We start from the raw sequence: 19,726 nt of genomic DNA on the forward strand, positions 1-19,726 counted from the left end.
TTGTTTACAGAAAAAGATTGCCAACCCCAGTCTAGATAATGTTCTTTAGTGTAAATGTTTTATTTTCTCATTTGATTTTTCTCTTGTCTATAAAATGAAAGGTTTGTTCAAATGATCTCTTTTTTCCCATATTCTTATATGTGCATTCTGTGATATGTAATTAAGTGGTGATACGGAAATAGGTATTATATTGGAGTGTATTTACAGTCTATACCTGAATGGTCACAGCTGTTTTACAAACCAGATTATGATACTGCCTTTGTATTTAGTGTGGTCATTTTATCAAAGAGAATCTAGCTTTAGAATTATGGTAGGAGTTCAAGGATAGTTTGTGTTGTTCTTCAATTACTGTGATAACGATAATGACATAAACCATTTCAGTAGCCATTCTATATTGAGCACTTTACCATGCCAAGAACTATGAAAGGTATTTTTAATATATTTTCCACCTTTAAAACAACTGTATAAAATGTTATCATCCCTATTTTACAGTGAAGAAAATGAAAGGGAGAGAAGTTTTTCTTTTTCTTTTTTTTTTTTTTTTTGCTGCCAGTCCTTATAGCTGGTTCGTGGTAGAGACAGGATTTTATCCAGGTGTTTCAGTTTTATTCACTTCTGTCTCCTTTCCAACAGTGTGTTTCTAAGTATTTGTAAGAACAAATGCAAAAGAAGGAAAGAAGGAGCCGGCCTCCTGGCATTTTACAAAGGAGGTTTATCTAGGTTAAAAAAAAAATTTGTTGCTTTCTTCCGAGATATGTTGAGACTAAAGTTCAGTTTAAATCAAGATTTGGATATTATAAAGTCTCAAGGTCAAATTTAAAATACTATTTAGGGAATTCTGCAGTGTTGGAAGAGGTGGAATGGGCAATTTTACCACTGAAAGGTGACTAGCATTCAACTTGAAAACACTGGCTCAGGGCAATTTGCCCATCTAGGTCAGTCTGCATTTCATTACATATGGGTCAGATCTCTACTGGATATACACATTTTAATATAATCATCATTGTAACAAAGTATATGTGAAAATAAATGTTTTGAAGTTAGAAGAGAAGTGGAGATATTGTGAAATCTTACTGGATTCCAAGCAGTCATAGAATTTTTCCCCAAATTCTTTTATTTATTTACTTTTAGTTTTTTAAAAAAGGTATTTTAATCACCTAGTTATTAGCATGACAAGTGCACTCCTTAATCCCTGTCACCTCTTTCACCCATCCCCCTACTCACCTCCGCTCTGGTAACCATCAGTTTGTTCTCTGTAGTTAAGATTTCCTTTCTTGGTTTGTCTCTCTCTGCAGGTTTCTTTAGGTCTAAAATGAGTGTCTTATAGGCAGCATATAGATGGGTCTTGTTTTTTTATCCACTCTGTCACCCTACGTCTTTTGATTAGAGTGTTTAGTCTGTTTACATTCAGTGTAATTGGATATATATGTATTTATTGCCATATTAATACCTGCTTTGTGGTTGTTAAGATTTTCTCTGATCCTTTCTTGTCTTTCTCTGTTCCATTGTTTGCTGGTTGTCTTCAGTGATACAATTGGATTTCTTTCTCTTTATTCTGTGCATATTTATTAGTGGTTTTTGATTTGTGTTACTATTAGGTTTGTATATAACCTCTTCTGCATATAGCAGTCTGTATTAAGTTGATGGTTATTTAGGTTTGAACCCATCCTTTATTACTCTCCTTCCCATGTTTTAGGTGTACCTTGTCATATTTTATAATCTTTTGTTTTGTGAGTTCCTTGACTGCTATTTTACAAAAATATTCATTACTGTTTTTGTGTTTCCTATCTTCATACTTTCACTTTTGGTCTTTCCCCTGAAAGAGTCCTCTGTTTAATATTTCTTGCATTGCTGGTTTAATGGTCACAAACTCCTTTAGTTTTTCTTTGAGAAACTTTTTTTTTTTTTGAAGATTATTTATTTGAGAGAGAAAGACAGTGAGAGAGGGAACACAAGCTGGGGGAGTGGGAGAAGGAGAAGCAGGCTTTCTGCTGAGCAGAGAGCCCAATGTGGGGCTTGATCCCAGGATCCTGGGATCATGACCTGAGCCGAAGGCATATGCTTAATGACTGAGCCACCCAGGTGCCCCATGTCTGAGAAACTCTTTATCTCTTCTTTTATTCTGAGTGATGGCCTTGCTGGATAGAGTATTCTTGACTGCAGGATTGTACCATTCAGTACTTTGAAAATATCCTTCTACTCCTTTTAGCTTGCAAAGTTTCTGCTGAAAAATTAGCTCATAGCCTTATGGGGTTTCTTTTGTATGTAACTGTCTTCTTGTGTCTCTCTGCTCTTAATATTTTTTATTTATTTCTATATTTTACCATTTTAATTATAACGTCTTTGTGTGGATCTGCTTTTGTTGTTTTTGTTGGGGTTTCTCTGTGCCTCCTCCATCTGGGTATGTTCCCTTCCCCAAATTAGGGAAGTTTTCAGCTATTATTTCTTCAAATAAATTCTCTGCCTCTTTTCTCTGTCTTCTTCTTCTGGGACTCCTATAATGCAAATGTTATTACTTTTGATGGGATTATTATGTTCCCTAAGTCCGTTATTGTTTCATATAATACTTTTTTCTCTTTTGTCCATCTTGATTATTTTCCATTACTCTGTCTTCTAGGTTATTTGTTCTCTGCTTCTTCCATCAAACATGTTTCTTCTTTTGTTTATTGAGCCTTTTATCTCTGCTATGTTTTTCTTATTCTCTGTATTAATGGTCTCACTGATGTTCTCTACTCTTTTCTTATGTCTGGTTAGTATTCTTATGATCATTGCTTTAAATTCTCCATTAGGCATGTTACTTACATTTGTTTTGCTTATATCTCTGGCCTTGGCCTGTTCTTTCATTTGGGACAAATTCCTCTGTCTTCTCATTTTGTATAAGTCTGTGCCTGTTCCTCCATGTGTTAAGAAAGTCAGCTACATCTTCTGTTCTTGTGAGTAATGGCCTTATGCAGAAGAGGTCCTGTAGTACTCTGCAGTGTAGTGTTCCCTGTTCCTCACGGCCTGGTGCTTCCAGTAGCATCCCTATTGTGTGCTGAGTGTTGTCTGCTATTGTGTCCTGGCCACTTTGTCCTTCAGGTCAATAGTCTGCAGAGGCTTTGTTTGCCTGTTGTGCGCAGTGTTTGGTCCAGGGCCTGAATGTGGTGCATTTTAACTAGATGTGTTCTGGTCTGCTTATGAAATGAGATCTGTTGCATTGCCACTGGAACCGAGGCCTCACAAAACTCCTGGGTCGGGAGATATGAGACATGTTGCTGTCAGGGCTTTGGGCTGGTCCTCTGGGTGAGGAGGCATGCTGTGGTAGGACCGAGGCAAGCATGACTGGGAAGGATGGATCCATAAGAGTGTGGGGACAGGGCTTGGTGTAAGCAAGTTACACGTGAGTGCCAGTGCTGTGTTCATTCCCTCAGGTGGTTCTGTGTTTATGCTGAGGGATAGGGAAGGAAAAGGGCGCAGGCAGTTCCTCCCCCCCACCCCCAGAGTTTCTCTGTAAGGGCTACCTTTCTGGAACTCCTGCCCTGAGTTGAGCAAATATCTTCCCCTCTGTGCACTGTAGGCCCTCTAAAGATCTCTGTTTCCATGCTGTATTTCCATGGGCTGTTTGTTCCACCTTGTTTCTAATCCCTCGGGGCTCTCCCTGAACCAAGCCCCCTAACTGTAGAATTGTAGACTTTAAGCCCCACTGGTTGCAAGAACTTGTGAAATCGGGCCCTCTTTTCTTGCTGGTTGCTCTGTGGACTCCTTTTCCCCTTGGGCTTCTCTGTATGCTAGTTTGTCTCTTGTTCTTCTGCACTGTAGCAGCTCCCTTTGTACTGCACAGGCCATGATATGTTTCTCCTCTAAGCCTCATCCCTGCAATTCACCTCTTCTTCAGTGTGGCTTCTTCTCTACCTTTAGTTGTGGAGTTTGTTCTACCAGTCTTGAGATTCATTTCTGGGGTATTTAATTTAGGAGGATTTGATAGTTATTTATTATATTCATGGGACTAGGTGATCTTCTTCTCTTCCTTTTCTGCTGTCATCTTCCCCTCCAACAGTCATAGACTTTAATGCTGAAAGTAGTTTGAAGATCATCTAGTCAGATTCTTTATATAATAAATCTTTTCACCATCCCTTATATAGTGTAGTGTCTCTGACCAAATACATTCAGTACTCGGGGAAGCACTCAGCCTTCTGAAGTAGCATGTTTTCACTTTTGGCAAGCACATATTTAAATTTTTATATAAAATATGTTTAAAAATTCAAACTAGCCTTTTATGACTTCTGTCCCTGTGGTTGTCCTTTCTTGTTTATCCGTTCAGTCTTCCCTTCATTATACATGTCAAATATTCAGATAGTTGAGATACAGCTATCATAACTCTCCTTAGTTTACTTTTCTTTTAGCTGAGCATTTCCCTGGGGATTAAAAAATTCCTAGTTTTATGTTATATAGACTAGTAACATTATTAAGTTATTAAAGAAATTTGGAAAGCCACATAGAGTTTATCGCTCTTTGTTTATGCAACTAAGACCATTTTAAAAAACCCAAATTTGGTGCCTGGCTGGCTCAGTCGGTAGAGCATGCAGCTCTTGATCTTAGGGTTGTGAGTTCGAGCCCCACATTGGGTGTAGAAATTACTTACAAATAAGATCTTTAAAAATAAAAACAAAACCCCAAATTCGTGATTTATTACCAGTACCATTTCATAAGTGAATGAATATTTTACCAACAAGAAATAAGAATGATGATATCAGAATAAAGGATCGTTAGCATACTGATCCCTCATACATGCATTTTTTTTGCTCTTCTGACTTATATAAAATATTCATTTTGCCATTTCATCATTACTGCTAATGACCAACATTAGGAAGCAGTATGTAGGAACACTAAACTTGAGATGAAGTGTAACAAAGTACTCATATAGGTTAAAAAATGGTTTTACAAGATAGTTGGGCAATATAGACAGTAGTTTCTATGAAAACCGTGAAATTTTAGATGACCACATTGTCAGTATTATCCAGCATAGATTAGGGCTCTTAGGACTTAGCAAGATAAATATAATCATGGAACTATCATGTTTCAGTTTTGAAGAACATTAGTCCCAGCAGCCAGACCAGAGAGGCATTATTTTTAATTCCAAGAGTCCTAATTTGTTAAGGATGCCAATAAACCCGAGCATCACTTTCAAACCTGTGTTTTTTTAACCTCAGCCAGCATAAGTTATATGAAATAAACAATTAAGGGAGAGGGGCACATGGCATTTGAAATAGTCTCCTGTGTGTTAGGGAACAGGGTGGGTTGTGGAGAAGGAAGAAGGAGGTAGAGACTATACTTTTGGGGAATTTCAGAGAATATATCAGAAGCATGGGCAGAAGTGTGAGAAACAATGAAGCCCATACAGTAAAACTATGAATAATAAGTATTTCTTCGCCTGTGTAGACATTGTCTGAATATCTGATATAGATGTAGTCACAAATGAACTGTATCCCTTCCCTTCCTGCTAAACAGAAGTTTCTGTCCCATCCATATGCCCAGTGTCTTTGCTGGGTAGTCTCTCATGCAGCTGTTTGTAAGCATTGAGCAAAACAATGCGAGTTGACTCCTCAGGAGAATTACAGGTCTTTTAAAGGTGCACTATTTTGTCAAGTATTTAAAAGAGATGTTGGAAAATCGCTTGATACAGGAAAAACCAGTTGAGTTCTGACCAAGTCAGCCCAATTAACAGTTTATGTGAAGAAAATTAACATGGGTGATGAGACACACCAGTAGTTCTTCAGAAGACTTGAATGTAATCATCATGATACTATGATTGGTCTTTAAAAGAAAGTTTCGAGCCCTTGGTACTATATACAATTCCATTATGCAAATGTACAGTTGACCCTTGAACAATGCGAGGGTTATGGGTGCCAATCCCTCCATATCCAAAAATCCACATAAAACTTTTGACCCCCACAAAACTTTCCTCCTACTATAATAGCCTCCCATTGACTTACTGATTAGTAAGACTTACTGTCTTACTGATTTATCATAAATAGTTGATAAACACATATTTGTTATATGTGTTGTATACTGTATTTTTATAATAATGTAAGCTGAGGAAAGAAAATGTTATTAAAATCATAAGGAAGAGAAAATACATTTACGGTATTATCCTGTACTTATAAAAAAAAATCCATGTAATTAAGTGGACCCACGCAGTTCAAACCCATGTTCCTCAAGTGTCAACTGTATTTTCATTGTCTCAGTTGCATCTCTCTCAGAAATGATGATGAGGAATGTCTTTTCACGTATTTATGAACCATTCATATTTCTGTTGTTTGTTTTTTGACTATTTTAAAATTGTGTTGTGTGTGTCTTACTGATTTGTGTAAGTTCTTGGTATTTGGGGAGTAGTGAATCTTTGTCATTCATATGTGTTGGGAATGTGTTCTCCCTGTGTGTGGCTTATCTTTCTTATTCTTTGTTTTGCTAGTTTTATTTTGCTTGCTTTTTATCCTCAAATTCTAGTCAGTGTTCAGATTTTCTCAGTTGTCATGTTATATACATCTATACACACAGAGCATATCAAGTTCAACATTGCTTTGTATGAAATAACATCAATTTATGTATTTCTATTAGATATAAACCTAGAAGCAGAATTGGTGAGTCATGGGTGTATGTGTGTAATCGGATAACGCCAAACAGTTTTTCTTTTACTTTCTTTTTTTTTTTTTTAAGATTTATTTATTTTGAGAGAGAGAGAGCGTGCGCACGCGTGAGTATGCATGCGCAAGCAGGAGGGGCAGAGGGAGAGGGAGAGAGAGTCCCAAGCAGACTCCGGCTGAGTGCAGGGGCTCAGTGTGAGGCTCAATCTTATGACCTTGAAATCCTGAAGTGAGCTGAAACCAAGAGTCAGTTGCTTAACCGACTCCATCCCCCAGGCGCCCCCTAACAGTTTTTCAAATTTACATTCCTACCAGAAATACTTTGAGTTTAGTTTCTTCACATCTATGCTAACACTTGATATTGTCAAATTTAAAAAATCTTTTAAAATTTGCCATGTTTCTTTTCATTGAGTTTTAAATTTCACTTAATATGTTTTATTTCTTGGAGTTCTCTTTGATTCTTCTTCAGATATATTTGCTGTTTATTAATTTTCAAACCACCTTTAATTCTTGACACACATCAACCAAACTTGTTTTATTTTCTGAGTCTTGTAATATCTGCCGTTTTTCAAGCCCGGTTTTGATTTCTGGTCTTTTTTGTAAGTTCTTGCTATCTGATGATGAGTGTGTCCTCTAGTTTTGTATTTCTAGAAAGTTTATTTATGGGGGTGCCTGGGTAGCTCAGTTAAGCGTTTGCCTTCTGCTCAGGTCATGATCCGAGGGTCCTGAGATTGAGCCCCGCATCGGGCTCCTTGCTCTGCAGGGAGCCTGCTTCTCCCTCTCCTCCCCACTTGTACTGTCTCTCCTTCTCTCTGTCTCTCAATAAATAAATAAATAAATAAATAGTTTATGAAATAGTAAATGGGAACTTTAAATAATTTTATGATATATTAGGGAGTATAAGGCCTTATTATTCAGACCTGTGCTGTTTAAATAGAGTAGCCACTAGCCACATATGTACATTAATTTTAAATTTAAATTAAACTAAGTAAAATTAAAATTCAGTTCTTCACACTAGCCACATATCAAGTTTCTCAAGAACCACTGTGGCTAAGGGGCTGTTGCATTGGAACAGAATAGACTGTTTCCCTTTTTAAAGAGTTTTATTGGGTAGCACTGCTTTAGACAGTTATGACTATTTATGTTATGTTAAAAAAGTATCATATCTCTTTGTGATTCGCTTTTTAAAGGTAGATTACTTTCTGAGGTAGATGAAGGTTTTGAGGTGGATAGTGCAAGGAAATTAAATAAGAAGCTATATTGCTCTTTAGGAGAAAGACGAAGAATTGCTGAAGTAGAAGAGTGTTATTGGAGATGGAGAGGAGGTGACAGTTGGCAACCCAAGGATATGAGATCATTGGTATCTTATTGGGAAGTGAGTTAGGGGAGGAAAGTGGAGTCATGTGACTTCTCAAATGACTCTGTGGATCCTGGCTCATATGCTTTGATGCATATTGCACCAACTCATATAGAAAATTAGGAGAAAAAGGGTAAAAAAAACTAGAGAAAATAGATTGGAACACCCAGTAAGTTTAGGTTTAAAAAGTTGGAATTTGAAGTACCTTGTGGAAAAGGGAGGTGACTTGGTGGAAATATTGCAGAAGCAATCTCCAGTCAGTAGGGAGAATTTTTTAACAATCACAGCCCGAGTAGCAGTTGGCTGCTTTAGGAGATAGTGAATTTTCTTAACTTCTCGGTATGTGATCATATGGTGGGAAATTATTTTGCTAGATTATGAGAAGTTTCAGATGTTAAGTAATCTTTAATATCTGTACTTTTGGGATTTTTGATGAGCAGATTTGATAATATTCAATCCTGACTATATCCTTGTTTTGCATTAATGAAAGCTTTGTTTCTTTTTACATGTTTATAAAATTGGACTGAATTGTTCATTTATAATTTAATTGTTATATAGATCTCTTCTTACTAGTGACAACATAAAATTCTTAGTATGGACTACATTTGAACAACTACAGGTTTTTTGGTATCTTTTTTAAAGAAAGATACTAAAAATATAAAGATATTCACTGAAAATGCATTTGATCAACTCTCTGGTGGTAAACTTTAGTTAAATATACACTGTAGTTAAATATGAATCTTACCTGTGGGATCTGTAACACTTTGTATAGTGTAAGATGACTTGCAAATTATCAGAAATCTTAATTTGTTATGGACAGATTATATTTAGAAAATAGGAAAATGTACTGGAATGTTAAATGTAAAGTGTATACATATGTAATATATATATGTACATATTATGTATGGGTATATACTATATAGTAATAAGTATAAATGTAAAGTGGGTTTTTTCAGCACAAATATAAAATTGCTCCTTTTTTCTGTTCCCCTTTTTAGGATGTGTTTAGCTTTCAAATATCTCCTAATATGAATCCTATCAAAATAAATGAACTGGCAATCCAAAAACGTTTGACTATTCATGGGAAAGAAGATGAAGTTAGTCCCTATGACTATGTGTTGCAAGTCAGTGGGAGAGTAGAATATGTGTTTGGTGATCACCCACTCATTCAGTTCCAGGTATGTGTATTAACTATCAGTTTTCCAGAGGGGTGTGTGTGTGCACGTGCGTGTGTGTATTTAACAATTTAAATTTCTGATAAAAATGTGTTGTTATAGTCAAGTATTTAGAACCTACAGAAAATTATACAGAATTAAATAATAGATACTCGTAATCCTACCCACCTCTGAGATAACTATTGTTAAAATTTTGACATGTTTTTGTTGTTTACTTGCAGTTATGCATATATATATTTTTGGCATAATGATTATATATTTAATGTATGTATCTAAATGTTTCTACTTTTTTGGTTGTTTCAGTGTTATATCATTTCCTGTGGCATAATGAATTATTATTATTATTTTTTTTAAAGATTTATTTATTCGACTGAGAGAGACAGTGAGAGAGGGAACACAAGCAGGGGGAGTGGGAGAGGGAGAAGCAGGCTTCCCGCACTCCTGGGAGCCCGATGGCGGGACTTGATTCCAGGACCCCAGAATCATGACCCAAGCCAAAGGCAGACGCTTAATGACTGAGCCACCCAGGCACCCCTCTTTTTTATTTTTTAAAGCTTTTATTTATTTATCTGCGAGAGAGAGAGAGAGAGAGAGTGCACAAGGCGGGGTGTGGGGTGGGGCAGAGGGAGATGGAGAAGCAGACTCCCTGAGCAGGGAGCTGAGCAGGGAGCCCGACGAGGGGCTTAGTCCCAGGATCCTGGGATCATGACCTGAGCTGAAAGCAGATGCTTATCAGACTGAGCCACCCAGGTGCCCCGACATAATGAATTCTTAATAAAATTTGCTACTGCCTACTATGTTATCATATAAACATAATAATTAGGTAGAAAATATTCTGGGGGAAGTAAAATACAAGATTTTTATTAAATGGTCACTAATTAAATTGTATAAAAACTTGTGATTATCCGTTAACAAGGTCTTATAAATTTTCATTGTGAATTAGAAAACTTCAGTTCAGTTTAACATTTATATGTATAATTGCCCTTCCCTCTGCTTTTTGTTACTTCCATATATGGTAGAAAATTTGTAAGCATTAGGTCTGACCATCCTCAAAAACTTTCCTCCATCTTTGACATAACTATTTCCATGCAATCATGAGTTCCTTGAGTATAGTGCCTCAGATTGTTTTTGGAGTAAACTGGAGTTTAAATAAGGTAAGTGAGGGGCGCCTGGGTGGCTCAGTTGGTTAAACGGCTGCCTTTGGCTCAGGTCATGATCCCAGGGACCTGGGATCCAACCCTGTGTCAGGCTCCCTGCTTGGGGGGAGCCTGCTTCTCCTCCTCCCCTGCTTGTGTGCTCTCTTTCTCTGTCAAATAAATAAATAAAATCTTAAATAAATAAATAAATAAATAAAGTGAATGCAGTGCAACACCCCTCCCCCACCATGAGGTGTGCTATTTATCAGATAGATCTTGGCTTTGCCTTCAAGAAACTTGCAGATATTTTTGTTGAAATTATATTTGGAGACTGAGAAATGGTCATTGCATAAAGAATAAAGGCTAAATGCCAAGTTAGAGGTAAATAGTAACAGGATTTTAGAAAAATATGTCATTACTCTTGTGATTTTTTATTTTGTTTTAAGCAAGAAGGATACAGGCATGCCATGTATTAAGTGATGGCTGACAATAAGGAGCTGTGATTTTTTTTTTTTTTAACCTCGATTAGTGGAGGGCATATTGTTTTGCCACAACTAGGATTTGTGGGGTTTTTTGTTTGTTTGTTTTTTAGGATTTGTTATTATTAAGAAAATTAAAGGCTTGTATATGTTTTGTACAAGGTTGTAGGAGAGAGAAAGTATACCATGTAGGTAAAGGAATGTGAAGGAAGTGGAATGATACATATTTCATAGTGAAAAATTTTTGATTGAATATATTTATCATAATATGTAACTCCTACTTACAGACCATTCTGGAATTTTTTAAAATTTCAACAAAAAAGTATTTTGTGGTTCTGAATTGAATATAATATGTTGAATCTATATAGGAAATTTATTCTTCTGAGGAAACATTAGGTTTCTTTCTATTCAGTTTGTTAGGCATCCCCGGTAATGTGAATAACCACTCCTTTTCTTATATGCCTTTGGAGAGTCGTTCTGGTCTCATGGAAATAAAACAGAGTATCAAGCTAATCTAGCCAATATGTTTTTGCAAGGGAGATAGTAATGCTTATCTTCTGGAGCCTGGTTCTGTAAAGGTACCAGGTCTGCCTCAGGGATCCATGGGAAATTCTAAGATGACCACCTCAGGATGTGAAGAAATGACCACATATGTACTACATGTCCACTTTTCCTGACTGATTGGTCAAAGCTGCATTGTGATATCACAGTCTTTACCAATCAAGTCCCACCCTTAGAAAGGTGAGCCAGTTGGTCAGAATGTTAGGTATTAAGTGCAAAGAGAAGGCAAAAACATCTAGACTGAGATATATATTTCTTAAAGGTTTAGCAAAAAAAAAAAAAGGTAGATTTAAAGATACCAGCTATAAAGATGCCAGGTATGTAACTTAGCTCTTCCGACTTTTAGTTCTTTCATCTATTAAAGGGAGGAAAATCTCTCTTAAAGTGTTGTTAGGAAAATTAGCTATAAATATAAAAAGTAGCTAGTTCTTAGGTACTTAGGTGTTAATTAATGGTAGCTATTTTATATTGTGATTTTAATTTCTCATATTCTTGACATTAGTTAAGATATTTTCATAGTTGGTATAGTGGTGTTCATTTAATATTATTCTTATGTCGATTTAAGTATTTGCTTGAAAATCTTTTTTTTTTTTTTTTTAAGATTTATTTATTTGACAGAGACACAACGAGAGAGGGAACACAAGCAGGGGGAGTGACAGAGGGAGAAGCAGGCTCTCCGTGGAGCAGGGAGCCTGATGTGGGGCTCTTTCCCAGGACCCTGGGACCATGACCTGAGCCAAAGGCAGATGCTTAACGACTGAGCCACCCAGGTGCCCCTGCTTGAAAATCTTTACCTTATTCTTTCTTGCCACTGTAGTATATCCGGAATTGTGTAATGAACAGGACCTTGCCCCATTTTATGCTTGTGGAATGTTTCAAGATCAAGAAGATGTATGAACAGGAAATGATTGCCATAGAGGCTGCCATAAATCGAAATTCATCAAACCTTCCTCTTCCTTTACCACCAAAGAAAATGCGAATTATTTCTGTAAGTTTCATGTGTGAACCTTTGGTAACCCAGAAAGCATGTAATTTTGTTAGGTTGTATGCTTAAGCCTCACATATTTTCTCTGCTCACTTCTCCTTCTGTGAAAACCAATGCCCATTTGCCAAAGATCCATTACCATTTATTGGTAATTATCTTTCTAGCTACTATTCTTTTTCCTCAGCTCAAGCTACATATAAATGTGAATGTGCTATTTCTGGTTTTGGTGTTATTTTGGTATCACAAAAAATGACACCAAATTAGAAATTTCTTGAGAGTACAGCCAAACGTAGACTTCAGTGAGCAGTTTGAGAAATTTGAGACATTCTAGTAGAAAAGTTAGATGTGCAAAATAGTTGATGTTCTCATGTATTTCATTTCTGTCAGCTAAGCTATGATAGCATTTTTGGTATAACTTGCCTTCTGCTTACTAAATACTTTTAGAATTTAGATATATCAAAGATATCATTTTTTCCAGAATATATTTATATAAAGCAAATCCTAAGTTTCTGTTTATTGATTGGAACAGTTAACATTTTTTAATAGTTACTCAGTTTTAACAAGTTGTATGTTTAATCTCTCCTTGATGATTAAGTTATTAACTGTATATTAATTTAAATGGTCAATTTTTAATTCATCCACAGCTTTAATACTATTTGTTTATGGTGTTTAATTTAGTGAATCTCTTGGCAGTATTGGAATGCTGCCTGTGTTTTGCCATAAGAAATAAGTGCTAGTGGTTGTGATGCTTAATTTAGTATATATGATTTTCAGTTGTTAGTTCAGAGGTCTATTTTCATTATTTTGCCAATGGACATGAGAACAGATAAGATGATTTCATTGCTAGCATAGAATATTTATGTCTTTAATTAAAATACTCTATTTCATTCTTTTGTAGCATGTTTGGGAAAATAACAACCCTTTCCAGATTGTCTTGGTTAAGGGAAATAAACTTAACACAGAAGAAAGTGTAAAAGTGAGTACTTGTTAAGATTTGAGTTTTTTTTTTTTTACCTGCTCCATTGTTATTATTTTTGAAAGATTTATTTATTCACTTTAGAGAGAGAGAGCACATGCAAGCACTTGAGCGGGGGAGGGGCAGAGGGAGAGGGAGAGAAGCAGGCCCCATGCTGAGCCCAGAGCCAAATGCAGCCTGATCCTAGGACCCCAGACCATAACCTGAGCGAAAACCAAGAGTTGGCTGCTCAACCAACTGAGTCACCCAGGTGCCCCTATCTGCTCCATTATTTGAATAACTTAACTGATATGAGTGAGTTATTCACTCAAAATGAATATTCAATGAATGTTACATTGGAGATTAAATTTTCCCTATATTGGTCAATTACACAAGATAGAATATGGTGACTTAATACAAGACAATTAAGGATTTTTGTTTTAAAGTATTCTTTGAATAGTTGGAGATGTACTGGATATAGTGACATTTTTCCTGTATGTGTTATGTAAAAGAACTTGCTTTAGATCAGGAATTCAGCAAATACAGTTTAAGCCAAAACTATAGGTCACAGATTCCTATGCAAGCTTAACTCTCCTTTGTCAGCCTTGTTTAGAGCCGCACTCAGCCTCCTTTCTCAGACCTTTCCCTTTCTTTTAAACTTATTGAACACAGAGAAAATGTAGTATCATTTCCTGGAAGAAAATAGATGACTACATTATGGACCACAAGTTGTTAACACCTGGCGATTTATTGTATAACCCCATACAATTAAGTAAAGATTTAACAAGGCATTTTTTCTCAAAGTGTAAAGTGTGCATTTTCCCCTATTTTGCTTGGCAGGAAATTAAGTGAATAGTTTTGTGATCCAAGAAAAGATTCACTTAGTTTGAGATGTTTGCTGGCATGAGGATATATTCGGGAGCAACTTGCCAAAGATTACCAGTGGCTTGCTTTTATAAATGGACTTTAAAGATTCTTTGGTTAGCTGTCATTAAAATAGGGCTTTTTTTTTTTCTTTTTTTTCGGCTCTTATTTTCTCAGGATTTAATTTTTAATGAGTATGCTTATGGCCAGTTAGCCTTTGTTTTCTGTTTTAGTGGTAATTCAGTTTTTTCCTTTAAACTTTCCTTATTTTTGTCTAGTTGCAGAAGTACAACATGGTTGTTGGGACAGGTAAAATAGTTCAAACACCATGAAAGAAAAAAGTTCCTGATCTTTTTTCCCTTACAAATTGACTTGAGAAGGCTTCCTCTTATCAGTTTTCTGAATAAGCTTATATAGGATTGGTATTATTTCTTCCTTAAATATTTGGTAAGATTTACTCCAAGCCATCAGTCCCTGGAGTTTTCTTTGTGGGAAAGGTTTTTTTTTTTTTTTTTTTAAGATTTTAATTATTTGATGGAGCATGAGCATGAGCAGGGGGGAGGGTAGAGGGAGAGGGAGAAGCCAGCTCCGCCGAGCAAGGAGCCTCATGCAGGGCTTGATCCCAGGACCCTGGGATCATGACCTGAGCCCAAGGCAGATAGCTTAACTGACAGAGCCACCATATGGGAAGGTTTTTAATTAGAAATTTAATTTCCTTTTTTTTTTAAGATTTATTTATTTGAGAGAGAGAGAGAGACTGAGCAAGTGTGGGGGGATGGGGCAGAGGAGAGGGAGCGAGAGAATCTCAAGCGGACTCCCCGTTGAGCATAGAGCCTGACGTAGGGCTCCATCCCACAACCCTCAGATCATGACCTGAGCTGAAATCAGGAGTCAGGGATGCTTAATTAACTGAGCCACCCAGGCATCCCTAGGAATTTAATTTCTTTAATGCATAGTCAGGTTTTCTACTTCTTTTGCGTCAGTTTTGATAATTTTTGTCTTTTGAAGAATTTGTTCTAAGTTGTTATACTTTTGGCATTAAGTTTATAATAGCCCCTTAAATTAGTTCTCCATTGCTGTTTAACGAATTACCACAAACCAAGCAGCTTGAATGCCTGTTTATTAGCTTGCAATTTTGTTGGTCAGAAGTCTGGGCATGGTGTGGCTGGGTTTTCTGCTTACGTTCTTGCAAGGTTGAAATCCAGGTTAGTTGGGTTGTATTTCTTCCTGAAGGCTCTGGGGAAGAATGTGCTTCCAAGGGGATTCAAGTTACTGGCCAAATTCAGTTCCTTGAATGTTATAGAATTGAGGTTCTCATTTCCTTGCTGGGTCTTGGTAGGGGATTGACTGGGGATTATTCTCAGTTACTAGAGGCATCTTTCAAGCCTGAGTATGTGGCTCTCTCTATTTTTAACTCTATAGAAATGGAGAATTTCTCAAGCATCAAATCCTTCTCACACTTCGAATTTCTTGCCAGGAAGAGCCTGGTCCCTTTTGAAGGGCTCCCCAATGCATCAGGCCCATGAAAGATAATCTCCTTTCCTTAAAGTCAGTTATGTCAAATAGTATAACCTAATCACAGGAGTAAAATCCATTATATTTAGAGTCCCAGAGATCTTAAAGGGCACATGAATGTCTTGACCAGGTGAGTGTGCTTAGAATTCTGAAGCATATTGCTTCTTGATCAGTCTTTTCTTAGCCTTGTAGTGTTTTACTTTTCAGGTATGTATCGTAATATTCAGGAGAAGCCTGAACTCAATGCTGTCCCAAATCTAGAAGATGACATTAGTGCACACAGAACTCAAGAAGCCCTCTAGTTAGAACTCTGGGGGGAAAGAGGTTTTCTTCTAACTCTCAGAGAGTGAGAATTTCCCTACTTTTCCCCTCTGTTACTTGTTTCCTCTTCTTCTCTCTTGTCATTTGCCCCAGTTTCTAAGAAGTCCTGTGGGAGCAGTAGCAGTGGTGGCAGTGGCAGCAGCAGCAACAATGGGGACAGGCCTAAAATGCAGAGTTGAACCTTCTCTGATTAGAGGAGTTGTAGAGAGAATGGGGCAAATCCTCACAGGTTTTTTTTTTTCTTTTTCTTCTTCTGTTTGGCATAGTTGCAGGAAGTGTGGGTGAATAAAGCTTTAGCTTTCTGGCTGGGTGATTAAAAAAAGGGGAGTCCTAGGCAACCAAAAAATACTTGGATGATTGAAGAGTGGGAAGAGCTTGGGAAAGCAACTCCTTAAAGTTGTTTATGCTTATAGGTTTATTCCTGAGCTGTACTTAATGCGGATCTGAGTCTTAACTCCTACGTACTTTGAAAACTGAACTGTAGCATATGCTCCCACCAGGTCTCAGTCTGGTCACTGTATGCTGCACACAGAGGACAGATCCAAGAGCTCTGCAAAGGATTTTGAAAACTGAACTGGTATTAGAACCATAGCTTCAAGGGGCTTGTTGCAACTTGTAGTCTGAACTTAACCATTGCCTCCTAAAACATCAACATTCTCTGTAGGATATAAACAAAACCCAGAGTCTTACAACGTAGTGGTCATAATGGTCTAGGATGCAATTTAAAATTAATTGGCAAATAACCAGGAATATCTCAAGTTCTATGGATAATGATAATCAATAGGTGTCAGTGCTCAGATTACATAGATCTTAAGTTAGTTATTACATATAAATTGCTCCAAGTAAGGGCAGACACAATTGAAAAGGATGGAAAAGTAGTTTCAGTCAAGAAATAGAAGATAAAATGGGAACCATATGGAAAATTTAGGACTGAAAAATACAATAACTTATCACTTAAAAACTCATTGAATGGACTTAGTAGTGAAATGATAATGAGAAAGGAAAGAGTCAGTGAATTTTAAGATTAATAAAAATAATTTCCAATTTGAACAAAATAGAGAAAAATGATTGAGGGAGAAAAAAACTCTTTATAGCTTCAAATACCTGTGTGTAACAATATCAGAAGGTTGAACATTTGTGTAATCTGAGTTCCAGAAAGAAAAAGAGTACAGTTCAGAAAAACTAAAGAAATTATCATTGGGAGCTTTCCTGATGAACGACATAAATATAACAGATTCAAGAAGCTCAATGAACCACAAATAGGATAAACCCAGAGAATTTCAAGCTCACGTACATCTCATAGCATACTTAGTCGAAAATCATAACACCTCATAGCCTACTTACATGGGTGTCAGCACACCTAAACTGTTAAATATATATATAACCTCAGGAAAGAAGGAAACTATCTTAATTTTTTTCTCTTATCAGTGCCTGGAACAGTAATTAAATATTTGTGTTATGCATTAATACATTTTAGTGTAACTATCTCTAACATCTTTATATTCTTAGTTAAAGATAGCATACCACTCCTCCCAAAAGCCAGAACAAATCTGCCTCTTTACAGAGTGATGCCCTTCATGAAACCGTGGGAATTTCATCCTGTTCATCTCACTTGACCTTTTTTTGTGTCTCATATCTAAAGGTAGAAAGTAGTGGATTTTGGCCATTATTACTGAACAAGAAGGAAATTAGGTGTAATGTTGGGAAAAAGTTTCATGTCTTGCCCAACACAGAAACATTTTTAATTGTTGAATTCAGGAATTGTGTGTGTAGCTTTGGCACATCCTTGCTGTAGCACAGTGGACAGTTCTTTGCATGATAAAGCCTGCCTTTTCTTGTTCTCCAAATGTTCTGGGGCTTGTGAAAAAGGGTCTCTGGAAGTTTACTAAAGTTGGACAATAAAACATGATTGTGATAAGCATGATGGTCCTTTAAAATTCTTTACTTTTCACAGCCTGAAGATGATTCAGACCAAGCATCAGGGAATGGGACAATTTTGACAAAATTCCATGTGATGCAAGTTCAGAATATAGTTTTGCTTATTGATTTTTCTGAAAACAAAAACTTCTCTTTAATTCTGCTACCATAGGAAATTCTAAGTTCAGAAAACACAGGGTTTTTTTTTCCCACTTTTTTTTTATTGTATTAACATACAACTTTTTAAAAATTTTACTATGTTAATCACCATACATTACATCATTAGTTTTTGATGTAGTATTCCATGATTCATTGTTTGTGTATAACACCCAGTGCTCCATTCAATACGTGCCCTCTTTAATACCCATCACCAGGCTAACCCATCCCCCCACCCCCCCTCCCCTCTAGAACCCTCAGTTTGTTTCTCAGAGTCCATAGTCTTTCATGGTTCGTCTGCCTCTCCGATTCCCCGCCTTCATTTTTCTCTTCCTACTATCTTCTTCTTCTTTTTTTTTTAAACATATAATGTATTATTGGTTTCAGAGGTACAGGTCTGTGATTCAACAGTCTTACACAATTTACAGCACTCAGCATAGCACATACCCTCCCCAATGTCTATCACCCAGCCACCCCATCCCTCCCACTCCCCACCACTCCAGCAACCCTCAGTTTGTTTCCTGAGATTAAGAATTCCTCATATCAGTGAGATCATATGATACATGTCTTTCTCTGATTGACTTATTTCGCTTAGCATAATACCCTCTATCTAGTTCCATCCACGTTGTTGCAAATGGCAAGATTTCGTTGTTTTTTTTTTTGATGGCTGCATAATATTCCATCATATATATACCACATCTTTTTTATCCATTCATCTGTTGATAGACATCTTGGCTCTTTCCATAGTTTGGCTATTGTTTCCACTTTATTTTAAATGTAGGTCACTTTTAGTATTCTTGTTTGTTTTTAACTGTGTATCAACTTGAATTATTTTAGCAAATTACTAGGCGATTTCTCAAGTAGATATATAATCTTAATGACTTGGTCTTAAATCACACTTTGACTAATTAGATAATGAGTAATATTTGAACACATTTCTTCAGAATATGCAGGGTCTCTTTTTTTATTGTTACCACCCATGCTTTGGTTAGAGTCTTTATTATTCTTTTGTGGATCATACCCTTTGCTGTTGCTATTTATAGCTAGTATAGAACTTTTCGAGTTTATTATACTTGAGTTTTTTTGAGCTTTGTGGCTACCTGATCCATAATTTTACTTCATTCCTTATATCTGAATTCTTTTAGAAGTTGGTTGATGGAATTACAGCTAGCATTTTTTGTTTTGGTTCTTTAAATACTAAGTAATATTTTTTGAGTACTTACGGAGTAGACTCCTAAATGTTCTTACTCTCAAAAATTGTCAAAAACCAAGAGATGCTAACATTTTCAAGTTTAGCAATTTAAGTAGCTTGTTTTTATTACAAAAACATTGAAAAATATTCATTTCTTTAAACTTGTAATTTTTCTGAATAAACTATTCCGTATTCAAAAGGTGATAAATTCGTAAGTCTCGTAAATGTTCAGGGTCACCAAGAGTAAGGACTGAATAGAATTTTTATCCTCAAATTCATTCTGTCCTATCATACAAAAGATGCAAAATGTGTCTTATGTATATTTCATTTTATTTATGATTTACCAAATCCTACTTTACAAATGTTTGAGCTAAGTGTACGTGTGCTTGATCCCTCTCTGTCTCTTTGTCTCTCTCTCTCTCAACACATACACAGTGTCCCTATACAAAATTTTGACTTTTTAGAAAATAATTGAGGATATTTAATAGTC

General features: G+C 36.3%; 1 protein-coding gene across 5 annotated transcripts in view; it reads left to right on the plus strand.

The window, feature by feature from the left end:
* PIK3CB (phosphatidylinositol-4,5-bisphosphate 3-kinase catalytic subunit beta) overlaps positions 1–19,726 on the plus strand; it is a 197,043-nt gene that overhangs the window by 94,404 nt on the left and 82,913 nt on the right. For all 5 annotated transcript variants that reach the window (XM_088026062.1, XM_028099135.2, XM_028099136.1 and 2 more), the window contains 3 exons: positions 8,979–9,158; positions 12,149–12,319; positions 13,215–13,292. In XM_088026062.1, coding sequence (XP_087882188.1) covers positions 8,979–9,158; positions 12,149–12,319; positions 13,215–13,292 — 429 coding nt within the window. The remainder of the gene's footprint in view (positions 1–8,978; positions 9,159–12,148; positions 12,320–13,214; positions 13,293–19,726) is intronic.

This window comes from Eumetopias jubatus, unplaced genomic scaffold, assembly GCF_037043125.1.
Source record: "Eumetopias jubatus isolate StellerSeaLion01/CBP00866 unplaced genomic scaffold, mEumJub1_p1.0 scaffold_1, whole genome shotgun sequence".
Lineage (NCBI taxonomy): Eukaryota > Metazoa > Chordata > Mammalia > Carnivora > Otariidae > Eumetopias > Eumetopias jubatus.